Below are 22365 nucleotides of genomic sequence, written 5' to 3' on the forward strand. Positions count from 1 at the left end.
ACTTCGATACTGATGGAAGGACGGACGGGAACAAGATCGTGAACCCCGATGATTTCAAAAAATACAAGATTAATTTCGCCCGATTTATCTTCGTTCAGATACCACAGATTAATGAAATAATATATACGAGTTTCTTTTTAAATTAATTAACTTTTTTTTATCGACATAAAATATAGAATCTCTATGTAATTATATTTGTGGTATAATAAGAAAAAAAATACAATTAATTATATATAATTGGATTGCAGTGATCATTTCTTATATTAAAAAAAATTTTTCTTATATATTTAAAAAAATTTAGTTATTTGAGAAATCACGTGTGTGTTCGATGTTTAATCATCTTTAATCTGACTAGTTTCTTTCTAAATCCTGATTAATCTTTTCCAATAACGTATAATCTATATATATTTTTTTATTTTATTTTCTTTATTTATTTATACCTTCTTTTTATAACCTTTTATATTGCTAGCCTTGCAGCTATTACGCCGTAATCAGCTTCTGTACATTTTAACTTTTACCAATTTTTAAACGATATTTAGTTCCATCTATATTGACCAGGTTAATGGGTCCGTAGTAAAAATTACATTGGTCGTAAGTTTCACGTTATAGTTAATCTATTTGAATTTTTTAGTGACCACAGTACAATATCCAATATCTCTTTATTGCCCAATATCCTTCTTCGTTTTTCTTCTGCATTTTGTACCTAAGATAAACCTCCGCTTTTATATCCACGGATCGAAGCGCAAAATCAGTGCTAAAAATAATTATATTCTCTTCTCCGTTTTTGTTCTTTATATTTGTAAAGTAAACTTATTCTTTCACATATCTACTAGTCGAAGCGGGAAATTGATAATAAAAATAATAGAACGAAAAGAGAATTCTTTTTACTTACATGTGTATGTATATGTATACGCGTAGGTATATTTATTGATTTTGTGTGTGCGTGCGTGCGTGCGAGAGAGAGAGAGAGTGGACATCTGACGAAATCCGCAAACTTTAAAGTATTATTTAAGTTATTCATACGATAATACAGAAAGAGAAATGACTAAACGACGAAGTTGCAATTTATTCTTGTGGAGATGGAGTTTATCTAGATTTTATTAAGTACAGCATTGGACAAAAAGAAAGAGAGAGAGAAAGGGAGAGAAAGAGAAATTTGAAGTCCATTTGCGTAATGTCCGAAATGAATGAGGTAAATTTGTGAATCCGCGGGTAAAAGATGGGCAATCTAAATACAAAGATTAATTAGTTTCCATGCTGATGCAACAAAAAAATACATCCATTGCAAACATATCCGGCAAAATTAAACTTCGTTTATTATTTTTGTATACAAAAATATAAATCTGTTATTACGTAATTTTAGCGAAACCATATCGATTTGTATCGCTCATGTAACTTTCGTGTGTCTCTTGCACGTGCAACGCGCACCCCGATAAGCAAAAATATCTCGATGTAACGCGGGTGTTAGTATTGTCGCGTACAGAAAATACCTTCGCTCTTCTCACGAGAGACACGTCGTAGTTATATCGTAATTATATCACGGCTGCGAAGTCAACGTTCAAAAGGTGTACTCGTTTCCCCATGCGTACTTGACATGATAATGCAGCGCAAGTCCCGTCAGCCCGTAGCGACGTGAAGGCGACGCGTTCTTGATACTCGTCAAACGACATGCTTGCCAAGTGCTTGTAACGAATACTTCCGCGTTACGTTACAGCAAAGTTGTCCCACGTGCATAGTTGTCCCACACAGGCTTGTATGTCGCGAGACGTGTTGCAGAAAATCGAGCCGATGGTGATGGAACGGAATATGTTACAATGTGATTATATTCAGATTATGGCATTGATATTGCATAAATTAATATTTCAATATATAGATGCGAGAAAAAGTTTCAGCGAGAAAAATCTATTTACAGTTTGTCAATTTTATAAATTTTAATTTAAATTAAAATCTCAAAGATTTAACTGACAATTTATAAAAATCAAATCGAAATCAATGCGAGCTTAAAAACGTAGGATATATTTCTCTTTACGATTTCTATTTCTCTCTAATCTTTACACACTTCTAATACTTTGAAATAGTAAAATCCTCATTCATGGGAACATAAATCATCTTCAGGTAGCTGTAGGGTAGTTTCTGACAAAACAAGAAATCTTTTATTTTTTTCTATGTGTCTTCTTCATCCCACTTATACCTAGCTCCAGAATTTTAGAATATTGAGGCGGTCCTAATTTTCAACCAATCAAAAGAAGGAAAAACCTACCTACTGCAAAAGGAGTCACACGAATTTCGAAGAGTGATTCAGTCGCGACTAGACCTTGAAACGAAATTGAAGTAAAAAATCATTCGAGTTCATTTAGTATCCTCAGTGTGCCACATAGCATCCACACAGTGTGTTACATACAGTACGCAGAAGAATTTTATTCTATTGGTAAGAAAAGTGATTACTCAATTACTTTACTTTCTACCTCTTAAGTAACAGTTATTTTTAACAAAGGATATTTTCTTGATAATAATCTTAAGATACACTTATTACAAATTTTAGAAAAATTATTATTGTGTTTATTATTTTGCTTTAAATAAAGATTTCTTCTTTTTCTAAGAATTTATTTATTATAAAATTAATCAAAGAAATAACTTTATATAATAATCAAATCGAATTTGTTTTAATTTAATTATCTATTTGTTTTAATTTAATTTAATTATCTCGATCGAAGTATTAAACTTATTAAGGGATTCAGAATATATTTTGAATTCTGATGCATATAATGAACTTAGGATAGATTTGCGGACATATGAATTTTTGAAATATTTGAATAAAGTTATTATCACTTGTGTATAATATGTCTTTTTTGTGTGTGTGTGTGTGCAGAAATTCAAAAATGTTCATTCAACTAAAATCCGACTTACTCAAAATACTGAACGCATTCACCGCTGGCAACTATTCGTATAATGACCCGAGAGCGGTCTTACATGCATTCGATCGAGTGCTCGAAATACTTTCGTTTTATAGAGAAGAGTATGGAGATGCATTCATCGACGTTATAATCGAAGCTGGAGTGGATACATCATTGTTGTGGCGATTTATGGATCAATCCAGACTTATAATGCAGTTCAGCAAGGTACGAAAAACTGTAAATAATCTCATAGAGTAAAAGCATTAGATGTGGATCAGGCACTAGTTCCGGATCACTTTTTATATTTAAATAATTACAGTATTTTCCATTAAATGGTACATATCATACATATGGAATTTTTTTTAAAGAGTGATACATAACTAGTGGTTTTACCCTATCTCTTCTTGCACTTATTAAATATATTATTATTATTATTATTATATTGTATATAGAAAGGTCTTAATTAAATATTGTGAAGAATCATGAATTTTATGAATTAAAATACGCATGAGAGATCGAATTCGCTAGTTACGAGTCGCTTTCATATAGAGCTACGCAATCTCCCATTAGATTAATTGAACCGCGAATGCTAATACGATTTTGGATCTAAAATATAGTTGAGAAGTTCTGTTTTGTAATATTGTAATAACTGATTCGTTATAACATTACAATAATTATTTGCAATTAAGCAAAAATAATTAAAATTATGAAAACATTAATTAACACTATAACATTAACTAATACCGCCATTTTGGCTAGTTGATGTAAAATTATTATAATTTCTGTAAATTTTTATATTGATTAATAATAATTTTCTTCGATTTTTTATTATTTTAAAAGTTTGATTTTAATTGAAATAAACATTAACACGGAACCGCTAAATGACAGAATATTTTTTTGTATTTAATTCGATTCATCATGTTATTCTGCGAAAAACTTCCATATATACTTTCATGTACAAGAATATAATTCTTGCAAGGATCGCTAAACTTGTTCTCGTACAGATGTACGTACGACCTTGAGCTAATTGAGACTGACTCGATGGCTTGGATTCGTGGACGCTTTTCCGGGGCCCGATCCCCTCCATTAAGCCGAAAATGTCCGTGTCCGAGTCTTATTGGCTATGTTTACACGTTTACACGTTTGAAAGACGCGACTAATTCTTTGTTATCGCGGCGACAAAACGCGATGTCATGGCGCCTTTCAAACGTGTAAACGTGTAAACGTAGCTAATAAGACTCGGACACGGACATTTTCGGCTTAATGGAGGGGATCGGGCCCCGGAAAAGCGTCCACGAATCCAAGCCATCGAGTCAGTCTCAATTAGCTCAAGGTCGTACGTACATCTGTACGAGAGCAAGTGAATGAACAGCTAAATGAATTATTGCATCATGTTCAGTGACCAAGAAAATATACAATACCACATTTAAAATCCGGATTAAGCTATTTTTGCATCAAATTAAACATGTATTAAGGAAAATCGAAATTTTGATTTAAGAATCGTTCACTAGTGACCTCTAAACCTTAATATTTTTTGATAAAAATTTAGGGGTGTTTTTTTGGCATGAAGTGTTAAATAGAACTAAGTGCTAAATGGAACAAATAATAGATACTAATAAGAAAAAGTATTTCTATTGATATGTATGTAGCTAACTAAAATATTTTACTGCTGCAGATAAGGATAAATCCTTTCATGAAGGATAAACTCGAGATGATAGCAAGGGCTCGAAAAAGAAGAGGATCAGAAACATATTCCTTTAGTTCATCAAACAGTTCGAATTCATCGAGTGAAGATTCGTGGTCCGAAATCAATTCGTATTTCTCTAATTCTTCAGGCAATTCGAGTACATCGAATGAAGATGCAAGGTCCGAAGCCAATTCATATTCCTCTAATTCTTCAGACAATTCGAATGCATGGAGTGCAGATATAAATAATAATCATATAAGATTATAAATTTCTTTTAACAAGTGAGTATATAATAATAAAATATATGTATAATATAGAATATATATATATATATATATATAATCCAACACCTGATATTTTCGGAACTTTAATTATTTTTGTTTAGCTGCAAAAACAATTAAAAGTTCGAAAACATTAATTAAACGAGAACAAATAAGATACGAATAAGAAAAAATATTTCTATTGATTTGTATATATTTATTTAAAATTATATTTCTCTCGCAGCGTCACTTGGACAAGAAGGCATACTGATAGACAGGCAAAACGAAAAGGATGTCAAAACTATCTACATATGTTCCTGGTTTCTTTTAATTTGTATGAGTAAAGAAGAATATATTTTTTATAAAATAATTCTTTTGTAATATATCTTATAAGAAGCTAATATACATATATAATAAAGTATGTGTGATGTACAATATAGACATGTCTCGATTTTTGTATACTCACCTAAAATGCCATCTTACGATTAAAATAGACTTAAAGAAGAAATTGTTTAAAGTTAAATGAGGAGCAGACTTTCAAAATGCGTTTTGTCCAAAATTTATAATTTTCCAAAGACGAAAAAGAAAACCACAAGGAAACTACGCACCTTACAGAAAATAACAATTTACCAATCAGTAAGATGTAAAATATTAAACAAAATTGCTACACTATTTATAATAATGTTAAACAAATGTATTTTGTTTGTAGTTAAAGGACATAATGCATTTTAAATGTCTAGACTTTTTTCAGCACATAAATTGATGGTGAAAAAATGTTTTCAGAACATCGTAGAGTAGCTTAAATATAAATCTTTCAATTGAACACTATGCCACTTCTAACTCAAAAAATGAAATTTTGGATGAAATGCATTTTGGAAGTCTGCTCTTCAAATATTGAATTATTTCACGATACTTTTTAGTTTTTCAAATTAGAAAGCATGTATTTTATCATTTATTCATTCTACTGCCGCATAACTTTTGATAGTAGTCACTGCCGATATATCTTGATATGTCTTATACATGCGTCCAAATTGCGTTCTCAGAGTAGACTGAAGAAACTGTTTAAAATTTAACGTTCAAATATACGGATATGTGATATGTGTCAACGATATAGCGCTTCCCATCGTAATATTTCCTCTGTGTCATACGTGTAGAAATATATTACAAGTTAAAAAAGTCAACACAAGCGATGAGTATCTTTAGCGAAATTATTTGTATTTAAGGTAGTACTAGCATAAAATGATTTTCTTATGAATGTACTAAAATTTGACATATAAGTAAGTTGAAGTGCTCTCTATGTTTGTGTGCAATTAGAAACATATTGATCGTATAGTTTCTGAGATAATTACAATCCAAGTATGCAGTTTTAATATGTGAAGCATATATGCAACTCAAATTAACGTCAGATTTTTATAATTATAGCATCCATACACCATTCTTATGATTGTTGCAAAAAATGAGCATGCTATGAAGGAACATGAAACAGATATTATAAAAAAGGTTATAATTTGTGATCGTTTAGTTAGGAAAATAGAGCTGTGAAAAGAACACAATGTTTCGATTTTCTTTGACATATGGCGGCAATTGAATGGAGTGGTGGGGAGAGAAGAGGGTACGGCAAGGTACGGCCAACGAACATCTGACAGCACCGGCCATTTGTCTGCATCTATCTGTATTCATTTTCTTTCCGCGTGTGCGTGCGGCCTTGGATAGGACAATCGAAAGTTTTCTCTTTCTCTGGCAAAAGTGATGTACCGCCATCGAGCGCCGCAACGGGACTAAACTTTTGGACGGTATTGTCGCGCTAGTACTACCATAAAAAAATCTGAAAATCAAATCTCTTTTCAAATTTATTAAACATAAGTTTTACTATCTCTTGAAAAAGTATAAATTTTTTATGAATTAAACTTTGCATGAGAATTCAACATTCCACATATTTGAACTGCGAATGCTATTAAGATTCCAGATCTAAAATATTCCTTTTTTTATAACTTTTAAAATAAATTTAATATTTTTATATCTATCGTAATACGCGCGCGCATTTGCACATGTATATTACGGGCACTAGAAAGATACATCTATGAAATGATAAAATGTATATAATTGTAGTATCACCTACTTTATGCAAAAATAAATATAACAAATTTGTATATAAATATACAGAGAATACATTTTTTATAAAAAGTAAATAAATTCTCACGTAAAAAATAAATATACAGAAATAAATTATAAATTAATCGAGCGTCGAGCGACGCGGTAGCATTGCAACGCCAAGTGCATAAAAATATAAAATGAGCCGCTTGATCTCTTGACAGGTGAACGTCATTGCGTATACGTTCGTATACGTTCCGCTGTTAAATTCGCGATGCTACCATGTCTATCTTTATCTGAAGTTTTAACAAACTTTTGAAAATTACTCAAACCACAATAAAAAAATCTAATAACATTTTTATTATATAATACCAGCGCGATCTTTCGATTGCGACTGGTTTGAATAAAATTGATGCAGTCAATCCTAAGATATCAAGAACGAATCCATAAAAGATACATATCATTTACGTAGATTTTCAGACTTTTTCATGTAAAGTGTACATACCATACATATAAAACATATATCACATACATATTATATATAACGTAAAGCCATCATGTAAAGCATTTTGTTCGTTAAGCTGCTTTCACACAATGTCTCTTATAATATTATATTAAATTAGCAATGAAAATGAACATTAATGTGCATACATATGTAATAATTATTTATGTACACGAACAGACAGACAGAGAGAGAGAGAGAGAGAGAGAGAGAGAGAGGGGGGGGGGAAAGATTATAGTAGAACGAAAGCGTAAAAGAATATAGTGAACGGAGCATAGCATTGAAGCCATCTTGATAGACCTAGAAAAAGATAGAACGATGTTTGGGGGCAGCAGTAAATCATGTTTTCCCTCTCTTGAAACATAATTCGACCAATAGGACAATAATAGAAAGTGAGTTCCGCCCAAACATTTACCTTACTCTTCCTAGATCTGTCAAGACGAAAGATCAAAGAGATTTCGCCGCATGCTCCGTCTAGTACTATATGTCAATGTGTATAAAAAAAAAGTGAGAACAAACAAAAAACGAAAAAAGAGAGAAAGTGAAGGCAAGAGAGGGTAGAAGAAAGCGAGTATCCGTTTTTTATTAAGAATGTATGGGTGATATTTCAACATAATAACAAGATTATGAAAAAATTGTAGATTATTTTAAATCACATTTAAAAATAATACGACAATTTTGGTGACGATTTGTTATCTGGATCATAAATTATTTTAATAAATATAGTAGTATTTTTTTAATCTATGCTCTAATAAAAATGTATATATGGAAATGTATTATAAAATAAATGACAAAAATCTCAACTTTTTAATATAAGTACCTTATGTATTGAAAATTATGATTATTCCAACCATTTTTTCTCTCAGTGTAGGTATAGTTCCTTTTATGACATTGATTTATTTGACATTTTTCAAGAAGATAGTAAATAATCAAATGAAATATAGTATACATAAATAGAAAAAGAATATTTCTTATTAATAGGAATAATAGAACTAAGGGAAGATTAAATATCAAAGAAAGCAACTCTTAAATGATTAAATGTAGTACTAAATACACACAATAAAAAAATTTGTGTATTTGTGTTGGAAACGGTCCTCTCATGTTTGTGTTAACAGTTTGTGTTGAATTTTTTAACACATTTGAGTGTTAATTTAATATAATGTGATTATGTTATTTAAAGATTTTTTGTAAAATTGATGTTCAATGTTTCTTACAAGGAAAAGGACCCAACTATCCCCCTCCAATTTTAATGTGCTTTTAGTATGTTATTCTCCAGACAAAAATAAGCGACACGTATTTTTTTATACATGCCCATACGCAGTTTTATGGGATGAACATTCCCTTCGAAAAAAATCGGTTTTTCTCTTTCGAAGCGAATATCGTCGAAACTGTAAGAGATAGAAAAAAATGTTTGAAATGAAAGAGAGTTGCATGGTTTTAAGAGTTATATACCTTATAAAAAAAAGAAAAAAATTTTTTTTAATTTTTATTTGTTTATCCCCATCACTTGACTTTTTTTTGTTTAATTTTAATTTCTGTTTATAATAAAAAGAAAGATTATTTTAAGACGAATTCAACATATGTGATAAAGTTATTTTCCAAAGTATCATTTTTGAGAAATAAATAAAAACGCCTCTCTATACGCGCGCCATCCATACTTCTTCACGCGGCACGTTCGTTATGTTGCGTATTTTCGCATAATAGGAAGCAACGATGTAACATATCTATTTCTGGAACTCTGTGGACGTCTAATCATAAAAATTTTTATCGCGCACGGCTAAACAACATTTGTGTAACGTCTGGATGAGAACATAGTGCCAAGATCGAAAGTCGTGTATAATGTAATTGTAAAACGAAAAGTGCAGAGTGCATGTTGCACTTATATAAATTACATTTATTGCTTTACATACAAATTGAATTAATATCTTATAAAATTCGTTGTATTCTTCTTCTTGTTCATTCAACTCTTCTTCTTCAATTAATTCTGCTTCCGGAATATCAAAAGAATCTTCGAAATCAAGGTATTCTGCCTATTCAATTTCAGATTGATCCCCGTGCATTCCTTATAGCACATTTTCTATTTTCTCTTTCATTTCTCTCTCTGTATTCATAATAGGACTTTCACGCAAATTTTGAAAAGTAGCATCAATATGTAGCAGTATTATCACGTTTTTCGAATTAAACTGCATTTTGTTCGTTAAAAATTATAAATAATAAATTAGACATATTTTTTTAAATAAAAATAGTAATTGTATCAAAACAATAGTAACGCTTCATTGTATATTTATACTGTATTATTTATTGTATTGAAGATAAGTTTTAATTTACAATTAGTCTTAAAATGACAAGTATATATCGTAATGTTTATTGTACCTTTTTAAATCTTTCTTCTCCGTAAAGAACCTAATAATACATATGATATATAAACGTTTGTATGTAATGTATGATAACTGTTAAAAGTTTTTCCATAAAAGTAATAACAAAAGACTTTTCTGTTCAGTACTGTAACAAAAATACAACAAATAAGAATTTCATATAATATATTATGTTTACAAGCTAAAAATAAAATTATACGGGAGAAAAATATGAATATTAAATTTTTTAAATATATATTCACAAAATCGTAGCAACTGATACACTGGTACACAATGTTAATACGATTTCACGATGTACTGACCATTCGCGTAGCCACAGCATTTTATACTGCTGCTCATTATGTACAAACCCCACTTCCAATATTCTCCTACTCCTTTATTATATTTAATCGTTTCTCAACTATAATTCTTTTATAATTTAATTTCTCTTGTTGATTTTAAATTAAAGCAACATAGCACTAAAGAAATACGATTTAATAAGATATTAATTCAATTTGTACGTGAAACAGTAAATGTAATTCATATAAATGCGAAATACACTCTGCACTTTTCGTCTTACAATTACATTATACACGACTTTCGATCTTGACACTATGTTCTCATCCAGACGTTACGCAAATATTGTTTAGCCGTGCGCGATAAAAATTTCTATGACTAGACGTCCGAAGAGTTCCAGAAATAAATATGTTTACATCGTTGCTTCCTATTATGCGAAAATACGCAGCATAACGAACGTGCCGCGTGAAGAAGTATGGATGGCGCGCGTATAGAGAGGCGTTTTTATTTATTTCTCAAAAATGATACTTTGGAAAATAACTTTATCACATATGTTGAATTCGTCTTAAAATAATCTTTCTTTTTATTATAAACAGAAATTAAAATTAAACAAAAAAAAGTCAAGTGATGGGGATAAACAAATAAAAATTAAAAAAAATTTTTTTCTTTTTTTTATAAGGTATATAACTCTTAAAACCATGCAACTCTCTTTCATTTCAAACATTTTTTTCTATCTCTTACAGTTTCGACGATATTCACTTCGAAAGAGAAAAACCGATTTTTTTCGAAGGGGTGTTCACCCCCTAAAAGTGCGTATGGGCACGTATAAAAAATGTCGCTTATTTTTGTCTGGAGAATAACGTACTAAAAACTCATTAAAATCGGAGGGGGACAGTTAAGTCCCTTTCTTTGTTAGTGTCAAAATGACACAATTTATGAGTAAGTGAACAAGTAACATAAAAATAATGTGTTTTAAAACGTAAATTCTAAAACAAATGAATAAAATACGTGTTAATTTAATATATCATAAATTAACTTTCTGAAAAAAATGTGCTTTCACGGTTTTTTTTACAAACTGTGTCGATGTTATCTTTCTTTGTATCTATTTTCTTACATAATATTTGTGTTACCTTCTAACATATTCATTTCTTGTGTAAAATTAACTTAAAAATTTGAGTGGATCGTTTGGGACATACGATTTATGTTAAATTCAATATATTTTCTCCAACTGTGTAGATATAATGGATTCTTGTCTCTACCTGCACGACCTGCACATGTGGCGTATTATTTATTTGAAGAAATACTAAATGATTAATGACGAGAGTATTCAATAGAAAAAATGATTTTCTTGATATTATAATAAACATAAAGGGAAAGAAAAATGAAGAAAAAAACGAACAATAATAGGAAAAAGGTAAAGGAAACGTAAGATTTATATGCAGAATAATCATTGTCCAAATTTGTAAATCGATAAATTCTGCCTTGAGCTTCGCTTCGCCGTGTGCACTCATGCATGGTTTACTGCTCTGCGGAATTTCCTGTGACTAGTGCATTCCATGTAGAATCTGTACATAAAACGCATTCGTACTATCTCCGTGTGAGTGGATGTGTAACATGAGGATTAACTATTGCAAATTCCAAGGGATTTTCTGTGCTTTGCAAAGTAACCAATTGCATTATAGGATATACTCGCTGTAATTTTCAGATTGTTAAAAAAAAAGTGAATCGTTAAACGTTGCGATATTCAATCGAATGATTACAAAATGAAGTTATTTTATAAATTGCACGTTTTAGCTTGTAAAATATCGGAAATTGTACGAAATTAAAATTGAAAGACACCTTGAAGATTTATATATACATTTATATTACAAGAACAAGCAATAAGTTCTAAGTACATTTAAAAAGATTCTATTTAGGTAAATAACTTGCGACACTTACGTTAATTTACAGTAGACTAATTGTTATATTTGAACAAAGCCTCCGGACGTAGGCAAAAAGCATCTCTTGGTAAGGACATTATATAACAATTCCATTTTCTTCGAGATACGCGATATAGATCTATATTATTTTCGGCATTAGAAACATTATATTTGAAAATCACCGCGGTATACTCTATCATATTAGGACGACGACATTTGAAATTCGGTTCGTTAAAAGTTGAATAAAATAAACGAATAGTCGAAAACAATGTTCGATCCATGCCTCCCTTCTTCGCTATCCGCGGATCGCTTTTAACGAGGAAAATTTAATTATAACTTCGAAGGCGAGATCTCTCAGCACGGCTTGTTAAAATGAACAAAGTATCCTCTATCGCGTATACACAGTCTTATACACGGTCATTCTATAAAGTGTAATTTTACAAATCCCGGAGGGAACACGCATAATCTCTTTAAACAACGCGGATTATATTAACGCTATACTTGTAACAGACGAGCCCGAGGAAAAACATGTCTCGTCCATTCTGTGGTTTGCTGCTAAATAAGTATCTATTACTGTGCGCCGCGGTTAAGACCCACATATCTCCTTGCAATCCCATGAAACTCATTAAAATTTCATGATTGTTTTCCAACATAAGAAATCTATAAGAAAGCAGATTCAAGAAATTTTCAAGAAATACATTAAAAAATCATAAAATACGATATTTAAAAGTCTAAAGATTCACAATTTGCATAAGAATAATCGATATCTGACTTTATTCTATATCTTCTTCAACTTTTTTACATAAAGGCGAAAAGATTACCACGTTAATAAATTACCCCCGAGAGTTGAAGGCGATGGCTAATCGAGTTAATAGCGTAACGCAAATACGTTCTATACGTTAGTCGTGAAAAGGCAGGTAAGGCGAACGCTGCGGAATTTCAGTCGTGAACTATTTTACGAGAGGGGTTGTGCAAATGTTTTCGGTTCCTGTTTCAGTCTTCGATTTGCCGGCGGCAACATCCCTCGCGTACAACATCGCGGTGTCACGTGGCAGGACATCGAAATTGCGCCATTAATTTAACGAGAGAGAGAAAGAGAGAGAGAACTGCCACACATTTTCCCTGTAATTTCCAGTCAGGTATTGCCAGAGAACAGAGGAAAGCTTATGTCCCGTAAGCTTCGAGGCCCGCGAGGCGCGTGTCGCATCAATTTCCTCGGTCAAATAATTTCATTATTTTGATTCTCGCCGAAGGGAAACGCTAAATAATGACGATGGTATCGTTAATAGTACCGCAAGAGGATACGGAAGCTCGGTGTTGTAGATATTTGTTTATTCCGTACAATATTGATACACATGTTACAATTTTGGAAATCATAAATTTTTATTTTATATCTGGATAATATTTAGTATAGGAAATATTAGTATAGGGAAAATAGTATATACTGACATTACGGAACGATAACAGTAATAATAACAATAATTATCATGACTAATGATACGCTATTACAACAATTCTCATTAAAATTTTGCTCATTCGATCCGATCTTATATAAGCTATAATCATCGTTGATTGTGAAATAAACGGAGCCCGCAGTGACGCATAAATTGTGAGAGCGCGCTTGCCGATAAAACAAAATCTCTTCCATCTTTTGCTTATCAGCGTGTCGGCTACATCGATCCATTTTTCTTCTGGACCCTTGCGTAATGACGCTGAAAGGGTCCGATCGACTAAACTATACCGTCGTCTGCGTTTGACAACGTCACGAGCTATAACGTAACGCGCAATCGATTGTATCCTATACCATGTAATTCAGATACCAAATTAAATAAATAATATTAACTTTAATGACATGTATCGTTCCTATAAAAGATTTGATATCATGTACTGGCGCCAAGTTAAATTCTACTATTAAAATAAAAAGTAAAACCCAAGTGATACTATCTTTATTATTTATTTAATCCAAATGATACTATCTTTAATTTTTATACAATGAAACCTAAGTATACGTGTATCTTATTGAAGAATCTTCCTATTCCAATCCAAATGGTTCAAATTCTTCTTAAATGAAATTATTATATCACAAATTATTTAAAGACATTTTCTCTTCCAATTAAAGTAGTGGTTATTTAATTCTCCTTCAAAACATTATACAAAACACTATCACAAAATTGCGCTACCTTGTTCCATTTAATTGTTACCACAAAAAATTAAAGAATTAAAGTATAAAATGAAAAAATTTAATTTAAATAGAAAAATTTTTCATGTAAAAACACTTGGCGCTGGCTAGATTATACCACAATGAACAAACTACATAGTTATACTTACATTAATTAATTAACTATGTTATACTTACATTAATTAATTAATGTAAGTATAACGCAACATTGATTAACTCCTCCGCGATCATATGACTGTAACCTCACTTGTAATCTCTGCAGAGTGTAAAATGTGTAAAATGTGCAGAATAATGCAGAATCGTCGCAACATTCGCTGACCATGTATATATTGCTAGAGCCACATTTGCCTCTTGTACCAAAAATTCCAAAAGGACATTTCCTTCACTCCTTAGCGGCAACGATGACGACGTATCTTAAATCTGAATCTGAAAAGTTACAGATTCGGACTTTGCGTCGCAATATCTCCGCTCGTAGAGCACGTAGAAAAAAAATAAAAACATTTTTATTATACAATCCGAGCGGTAGCTATCGATTGAGCGTATAGAACTTGATCAGCCGTTATTGAGATCCGATAATCTCGATCCGGCGCAATTCGCCGGTTCGCGTAAAAGAGCCACGGCAGTGTCTCTCGCCATGCTTAGTGCCAAGACACTACCGTGTCTCCAGATCCAATCGAGAATCAACAGGCTTGGAATTATTATTTTAATTAATTCGCTTTGTACACACTAACCTGCCTTTTAATCGTCGTTCGTGTTTTAAATCCGTGGCACGTGAGTTAGATTAGAGAGACGGAGGATTCCCGGCCCGAATTCACCATGCAAAAAGTGTGTAGCGCGTTTCCGTTTTCTCGAATCTTTCTTCCCTCCCATTCGCCACCCGCTCTCTCAGAGATGTTAAAATTACTTCCATTTCGCCGCAGTGCGATCACGCTCGCGAAACGTAATCGCGCCGCTTCGCAATCGAAGGCACGTTCCGACGAGCGTGCCAATGTTCATAAAAATGTTCACGATGTCGCCGGAACTTTAAACCGCCGTCTATTATTCCGACGAGGGATAGACGAGCCAACCGAAAGTTTCCCGATAAATCATCACACCGAGGCTGAAGAGGAACGAGGGTAGAAAGCACGAAGTCGCGAAAGCAATAAATATTAATAGCGAATGGTTACTGCATAATCGATCAGAACTTTTCCAGAGTCATTCCCCTAGTTGAAACAACCCCGTCGAATATGTCCGCGTATACCGGATGTTCCAGATTCTCGCATTCTTTTTCACGCGTTCATCTTTTGGATAAAAGTGTACTTTAAAGTATCTCCCAATGAAAGTATCACAAAGTGCCGTAATATTTGACTCGTAAGTGATGGAAGATTATAGCAGAAAATCAAGTTCAAACTGTTTCCATTGATTTCAAATTAGTGTCGTGTAATTATTTTTATAGTTATATATATATATAAAATACATTTACGATAGAATATTTTAAAATAAATCACACTCGAAAGAATTTAAAAATCACACGATCAAAACTACTAATTGTAAAATCAAAAATCGAGCTAATCGAAGAAAAGAAGTCACCGATAATCTGGAACACCTTATATATAGTACGACAGACTTGGTGCAAGAAGCGAGTTACACTAGGAAACCTTTTTAAGTCGCCCTTTGTTCATTCCGTCGGGGGAAGAAACAATTACCGGACTTTTTAAACACCCTAGCCTGACGCGATCCCGGGTCATCGCTCGTAGTTGAAGAAACGTAATTATCAGGGAAACCGTGCAAGAAGCTTCTCGTTTTGTCGCGAGTAAAACAATGGCTTTGTATGGCTGCAGCCATGCGTTCGCGGTAAAGTAATTGTTCCAGCATTAGCGTCGCCCGGTGCATTTTACTACAAGCGATTAGTTTGCTCGAATGCCACATTAACGATAATTATTATCGTCATTATCAACGGATTGAATTAAGAATTCAAGCATACTTTCTTTATTTTCGAATCGTTAAACGAAACTGAAACAATTATTTCCTTTTTTCTGAACGAAACAAGGCGTTTTACGAAGGTATAAATTTAACTATGTGATGGTTTCTTTGACGGTTCTACGAATTTGAAAGTCTAAAGCATATTACCTCTTCATGCCGAAAATAATTAGCTACGTGAAATAATTAGCTACAGAAGCTAAGCGTAATTATATCAAGATTTTATTAACTTGCTGCCGATCGCATTTTCCACCACATTTAATATTTATCCTTTATTTAATTTCTCATTATGCGTTATACACTCGTATTTTATATTTTCACACATTCTCGTACATTTTACGCGTGATTTACATAGTGTGTTCTCACGCCGTTGTATTCGCACCCGGTACAATATTATTATTCATGAGGTATATATATATATATATTATTATATTTGAAATCGGTATCATTGAAATTACTAATGTACTGAGTTTACGATGACTCGATAAATATGTATAAGCGTTACAATGTGTATATCGATATTACAAACTAATGAGACTGCAGTGAGTTTAATGCGAGATATTAGTTCAGAATTGTGTTTAATCATAATATACACCGAACACACAGCACCATGCGTATATGTGATTGTTTTCAAACACGTGATACGAGTAATTATCACGTTCCACGTCCCAGAGACACTGGAAGGCCGTGTGCATACTTTGTTGGAAGCGCTGGATTATGTATACTTGCGTCACTATCTTGTATCTAGGCGCAAACACAATCGTGTCTCACAAACTAAACAAATATTCTTACACGGCTTATCGGGCTGGATTATACGCCTAATAATAATTTTTCCAGGCCTTATACAATTTTTATTAATTTTACATAATCGTTATTAAACTCTCGTTCGATAACCATAATGTTGATATTTATTTATGTTATACACATATCATTAATTATTTGTTTGGCAAAGATAATGGTATTTCATTCAACGCGTAAAAGGAATAAATTAGGTAGACATTTCGATGTACATGAATACAACAGCGATCCATGTCATCTTTTAAAATGTAGAAAATGAGGGATACTTGTAATTTTTATAAAGGATCGCAGTAAGAAGGTGAGAAAAGTGAGACGGAAGTAAGCAGGGAGAAGTGGAATTCAATCTGAAATAAATTTCCATAATTTCAATACCTGTCGTAATCCTTCTTGCAGACAGCCTTCAGCACGTCGCTAGCAATTTCCAAACACAATTTTGATGTCTGATCTGGCTGGTATGATGTAATCGCCGATAATTTGATCTCCATTACGTCACGAACGATCTTGTCGACCGCCACTGCGTGAAAAGCTCTGAACGGTTCCAGACGATAGGTGTTCTGATATCTCGGGATCTGACCAGATATTAAGAAGCGCTGTACCAATATTGTCCGCAAGGACGGAACTTAACGCGACAATAAATCAGTTTAGTAAAGATTCAACGACGATAATAAATGAAATGGCCGTGAAAACGACTGCGCCATATTACAAGAAGATACCCGTGTTGAAGAGTCATAGGTAAAATATGTGATATGGGAAAGACATACTTAATAAGATAAAATTTCAAAGTTGTACTAAAATTTTGGCAGAGCTAATCAGAATCGCAGATTTTTCCAAAAATTATAGAACAAAATTTTTATCCCATTTTCTTTTTTTTTGAAAAATCTCATTACGGAGAGAAGCGAGGCGATTCGCCTGGCGCATCGAGATTCACCTGTATTAAAACTTGTTCATTTTCTGCGCTCACTCAATTTATTTGCGTCCATCCAATTTATTCCACCGCGCTGGATGGAGAACGTACCTTAAGTCGATCCCCACGCTTGTGAAAGAGTATGCCGGCCCCATTGAAACCAATCATGGAAAGCTTCGACAGCGTTTTTCTTTTGGTCTGACTCTGTATCCGGAAATAAGAAACACGTACCATTTTAGATCCCATGGCGATACTTCGTAACGCTCGATATAACGCTCGGTAAAAAGAAAAAGATACATAAAAGCGGTTTCGCATAAATTTCTTAGATCCTCTGATTGATTTGAATATTTATAGCGCTCACTTTTGCGCATCTCAGAATATTAAATCGATAAGGAATACATATTGTATTAAGAAGCAGGGAACGAAAATAAGATGGATGCACCAGCATATATGAATATTATTTTCAGAGTCGACACTTTCAACTATCGATTAAATTTCGAATCAAGAGAAATTAATGATACCTTTAGCATCTTTCTGTAATGGATATATTGTCTTTGACAAATATATATGATATTTATAAAATTAATAACCTGACGTACCATATTTTTTTTGCTTTTGCATACATTTGGTCACATTTACCTCTAAATCCGTTGGCACTTTTACACTCAATCTTTGGACCAGACTCTGCCATAATTTACTCTTTGATACGGGCACCGAAGCATCTTGTTTACTTTGGTGTTTACTCATTTTAAGTAGTCTCCAGTGACAGGTGACATAAATGAATTGTGCTCTAGAGGAGGGACCGTCGAGAATGGCGGCACGGAACAAAGGACGCTCATCAAAAGAATTTCAGCCGCGTTGCTGAAAGGAGGAAATTATTGCAATCTCCGTTCTTAGTTTCGCGAGCAATTTCGGCAAATAATTACGTGCGCTACGCCGTCATAAATCCTGCCGCAGAAACGTCCGCGCGTAGTCTACGCCGTTCAAATAGAACTGACAGAATTTCTAAATGTTCTCTGTTAGATGATCCTTTAATTTTATTGATGTTTAATATCGATCTCAGAAAAATATTAAATTAATCCGAAGATGGAACAAGCCGGTCCTAAATAATTAAGTTTAAAGCAGTGTCTAATTAATTACTATAAATCCCCAAACTGATTCGATTCGTAGGAGTTACAGGAGAGAATGGTCCCAGACAGTACAGAATATTTATGATAAATATTTATTATTATTCATTTTTTGAAATGTTATATAAATATTTTATACAGATTTTTTATATAAAGCTTTATTTGAAATATTATTAAAAGATAGACTAAATATTTAATATTTATGATAAATATAAATAAATATTTCTATTAAGTATTTTTTATTTGAATTAATAATGTCTTGTTAAGTATTTCCCTAGCATTTACTACAAGGTTTACAATAAATATTTCATACTATCTATGTTCTATCTATATATGTTAAGATCTAAATCGGACCGTGTTCCAAATAGGACCTTTTTAATTTAAATGAATACGGTTAAGCAGATTTGTGTATTTATAATGTAAAGTCCTTACCGAACAGTGATAGCAGTTTGACAGTTTTCTGCTTGGTTTTCTGTCATAACATTCATAAAATAGACGCAAATATGTATTTTTAGCTATCGTACGAAAATTTTTTTTCAAAAGAAAATCCTTGTAAATCATTATTTAAAAGGTGTTAAAAATTTGAAAGGTAATTGATTTAAGATAATTAAAGAGTGTAGAATTAAAAAATATCAAGCATTTTACGATCACTTTTGCGGTTTATTGTAAAATTTGTTCCAAAGTTCGAAAGGACCTGTGTTCAAATCGAACAGTACAGTAGATAACTTTTAGGCCTGGTTGTAGTACTATTTTCCATTATAGTTCAACACAGGTGAGAGATACGTCAAAATGATATAAAGCAAAAATGAAAGAATTAAATGATCTTTCCAACGACACGTTCGATTTTACGGTCGACTTTATTTACACCTTATAGAGAGCAAAAACTGCAAATAGGTCCGATTTAGGCCACTCTCCCCTAATAATAAAAACTATTATTTTTTGTTATATTTTTATTAAAAATTTTTTTATTTGAGATTTTTTTATTCTATTTGATTCTATTTGTATTTATTATTATGTTACTTTATATAACAACAATGATAATAGTGTTGAGTTCTGTGCTGGGCAGCATCGTTCCCTGGTATAACATATATTCTTGCAAGTCTCACTCTTCGACTATCCGGACGGGACCGTTAAATATCAAGTAAGGATCGACATCGATATCGAGCGGGTTCGGCATCGTTGGGCATCGACACGGTTTGTCAATTGCAGATGATCCCACACCACAAACGAACCGCGTTTATCCGACGCTTGTGCCATTGCAAACACCGCGATCGATATAAGAGGAGTTACGCCCTCGAGCTTTGCTAAGCTTTGAACGGTAGAACGTTAAGTACTTCCTTTGACAAACTAAAGGAAATTTACCTACCCTCTCGGCTCAACTATGCTGAAAACACCTCGCTGGGGATTTATTTAGTAATCGGTTACAATATTCATATACTTTAACGAATCATGAACACAAGGTAAACGCAAAACGCGTCTCTTCCCGAGACTTTTCGCGATCGATGCAGCCGGCGCAACAAAACGGTTCGATTCAACGAAGATCACGATACCGTGACGCGTCGCATCGCACACGTGATAAAAAGCATCTCGTCGAGTTTCGTTGTTGGGAACGCCGACCGCTAATGAAATCATTAATGCCATCGTGATTATAATTTGCATTACAATGACGTCATTATTACCGTAGGTTATCATAAACCAAAGCTATTACAAAGCCGTGTCGACGGTGATACCGTCATTACTACTTCACGGTGCTTTATTTTAACGCCGTATAATGATTTTAGTTAATTTTCTTTCAACTTTTTCTGGGGCCACTCATGCTGCTTGTGCATACAGACGTGAAATAAAGGCGAAACGAGCCGTTCCGCTTCCGTTCAACGAACGAGAAAGTTTGGAATTTTACTCTTTCCGGTTTTGTCCTTCTTTTTTTTTTTTTATTTAAACTGGACTCGGTAAAAGCAGAAGAGGATTGGATAAACAATCGACAGAATTTCCTGGACGATCGGCAGTTACGCGACTAACTTTCACGAACGTGTCACAGAAACTCGTTGACTAACTCGATAAAACTCCGGTCTCTTGTCGTACAAGCATCTAATGCAGCAGCAACTGCCCGATTTAGTTTCTTAGCGAAATTCTTAGACGCTCGACCCCAAAACTTTCTTCTCTTGCTTTCCCGCGTATTTGACATCTGCGGATAATGCCACTGTCCTGCGAAGAACCGATAAAAATCAGTGTACGTTGTGGAAGAATATGACGTTTACTTCCCTCGAGATGTTAGATCGATCGTTAAGCGATCCACGAAAGTAAACCGAAGCAAATGTTTTAGAAGAAATTAAATTGTCTAACACGATTTGGAAGATTTGCTATTTGTGACGTTTTCAACCAGACACTCGCAAGCTACTCGGCGGCCGATTTGAAATCGATATTTTCTCAGGGAGAAGATTGAATCCGACGTAATCCTCCTCGCAGCTGTTCAGTTCGAAGCGTTAAGTATTTTTCTGACTAAGCTTTGCACGCTCACAATGCTAATCTTTCTCGCACAGATCTCCGAGGCGATCCATTGTGCTATTTTTGGCAACGATTCGGAGACTATTATGTGCGGAGCCTAGATTCTGTGAATCGGGTGAAAAGAACAGTCATGAATTTTCTTTTCCATTTCTTTATAAACGTGTCTTGCATCCCATCCCACCCTATCCTATTCTTTTATATTGTATACAATCTCGCGGACACGCCACATACGTCCTCTCGCTTATAAGGCTTCGACCATGGGCGAAACTCCTCAATAAAGCCTGCATTTGCGTGTATAGTGCATTCCACGAATAATTCAACTTGCTTGGCGTGGTTTATACGGTTCACGTACCACTTTGCAAGCCGAATCGCGACTAGCACCAAATAACATTATGTTATTGATTAAACTTGGACGCGAAGTAAGTACCGAAAGAGTTTCTCTAACCCCCTTTAGCTATTTATCTTTTCAATATGCATGTTTCTTACGCCATGCTTGAAGCGTAAAGAATTAAGAATATAATAAGTCTCGGAGAGATGTGGAATGAAACGCGATAGAGCGGTGTCGTAACACCAATTACACGAGGCTCGCGGCGATGGGTTTTTCGCGGCTTTTGCGGGACCATCGGTGCGCCAGGATTTTCCACGGAAATATCCGGGAAAATTGCTTTGCGCTCAAAAGCTTCACACGATTATGGCTAAACTCGTTCATTAGGGCGATACTCGCGTGGGCGATAGCTCAAGCGCGTTCAAAAATTCGATCATCCAACCTAACTCGCGCGATCTCACGTAACTCTCTTGCCGAGATGGAACTCGCTCTGAGACCATGTTGCACCGACACCGTGACGTTTCCTGGCTGTCGCAGCAAAAGACGAAAATTTGCAAACGAAGT

The 22365-nt window shown here is 33.5% G+C and overlaps 1 protein-coding gene across 1 annotated transcript; it reads right to left on the reverse strand.

Annotated features, from left to right (window-relative positions):
- Positions 1–16577: 16577 nt before the first annotated feature.
- On the reverse strand, positions 16578–18769 carry LOC108728101 (tctex1 domain-containing protein 2). Its single transcript, XM_018456461.1, has 4 exons — positions 18484–18769; positions 17956–18048; positions 17313–17509; positions 16578–16886 (listed from the first exon to the last, which is right to left on the reverse strand). Exons 1-4 carry the CDS (start codon positions 18589–18591, stop codon positions 16721–16723), a joined length of 564 nt encoding a protein of 187 aa, XP_018311963.1. The 5' UTR covers positions 18592–18769; the 3' UTR covers positions 16578–16720.
- Positions 18770–22365: the final 3596 nt, after the last annotated feature.

The sequence above is a fragment of the Mycetomoellerius zeteki genome, unplaced genomic scaffold, assembly GCF_001594055.1.
Source record: "Mycetomoellerius zeteki isolate Tzet28-1 unplaced genomic scaffold, Tzet1.0 scaffold58, whole genome shotgun sequence".
Lineage (NCBI taxonomy): Eukaryota > Metazoa > Arthropoda > Insecta > Hymenoptera > Formicidae > Mycetomoellerius > Mycetomoellerius zeteki.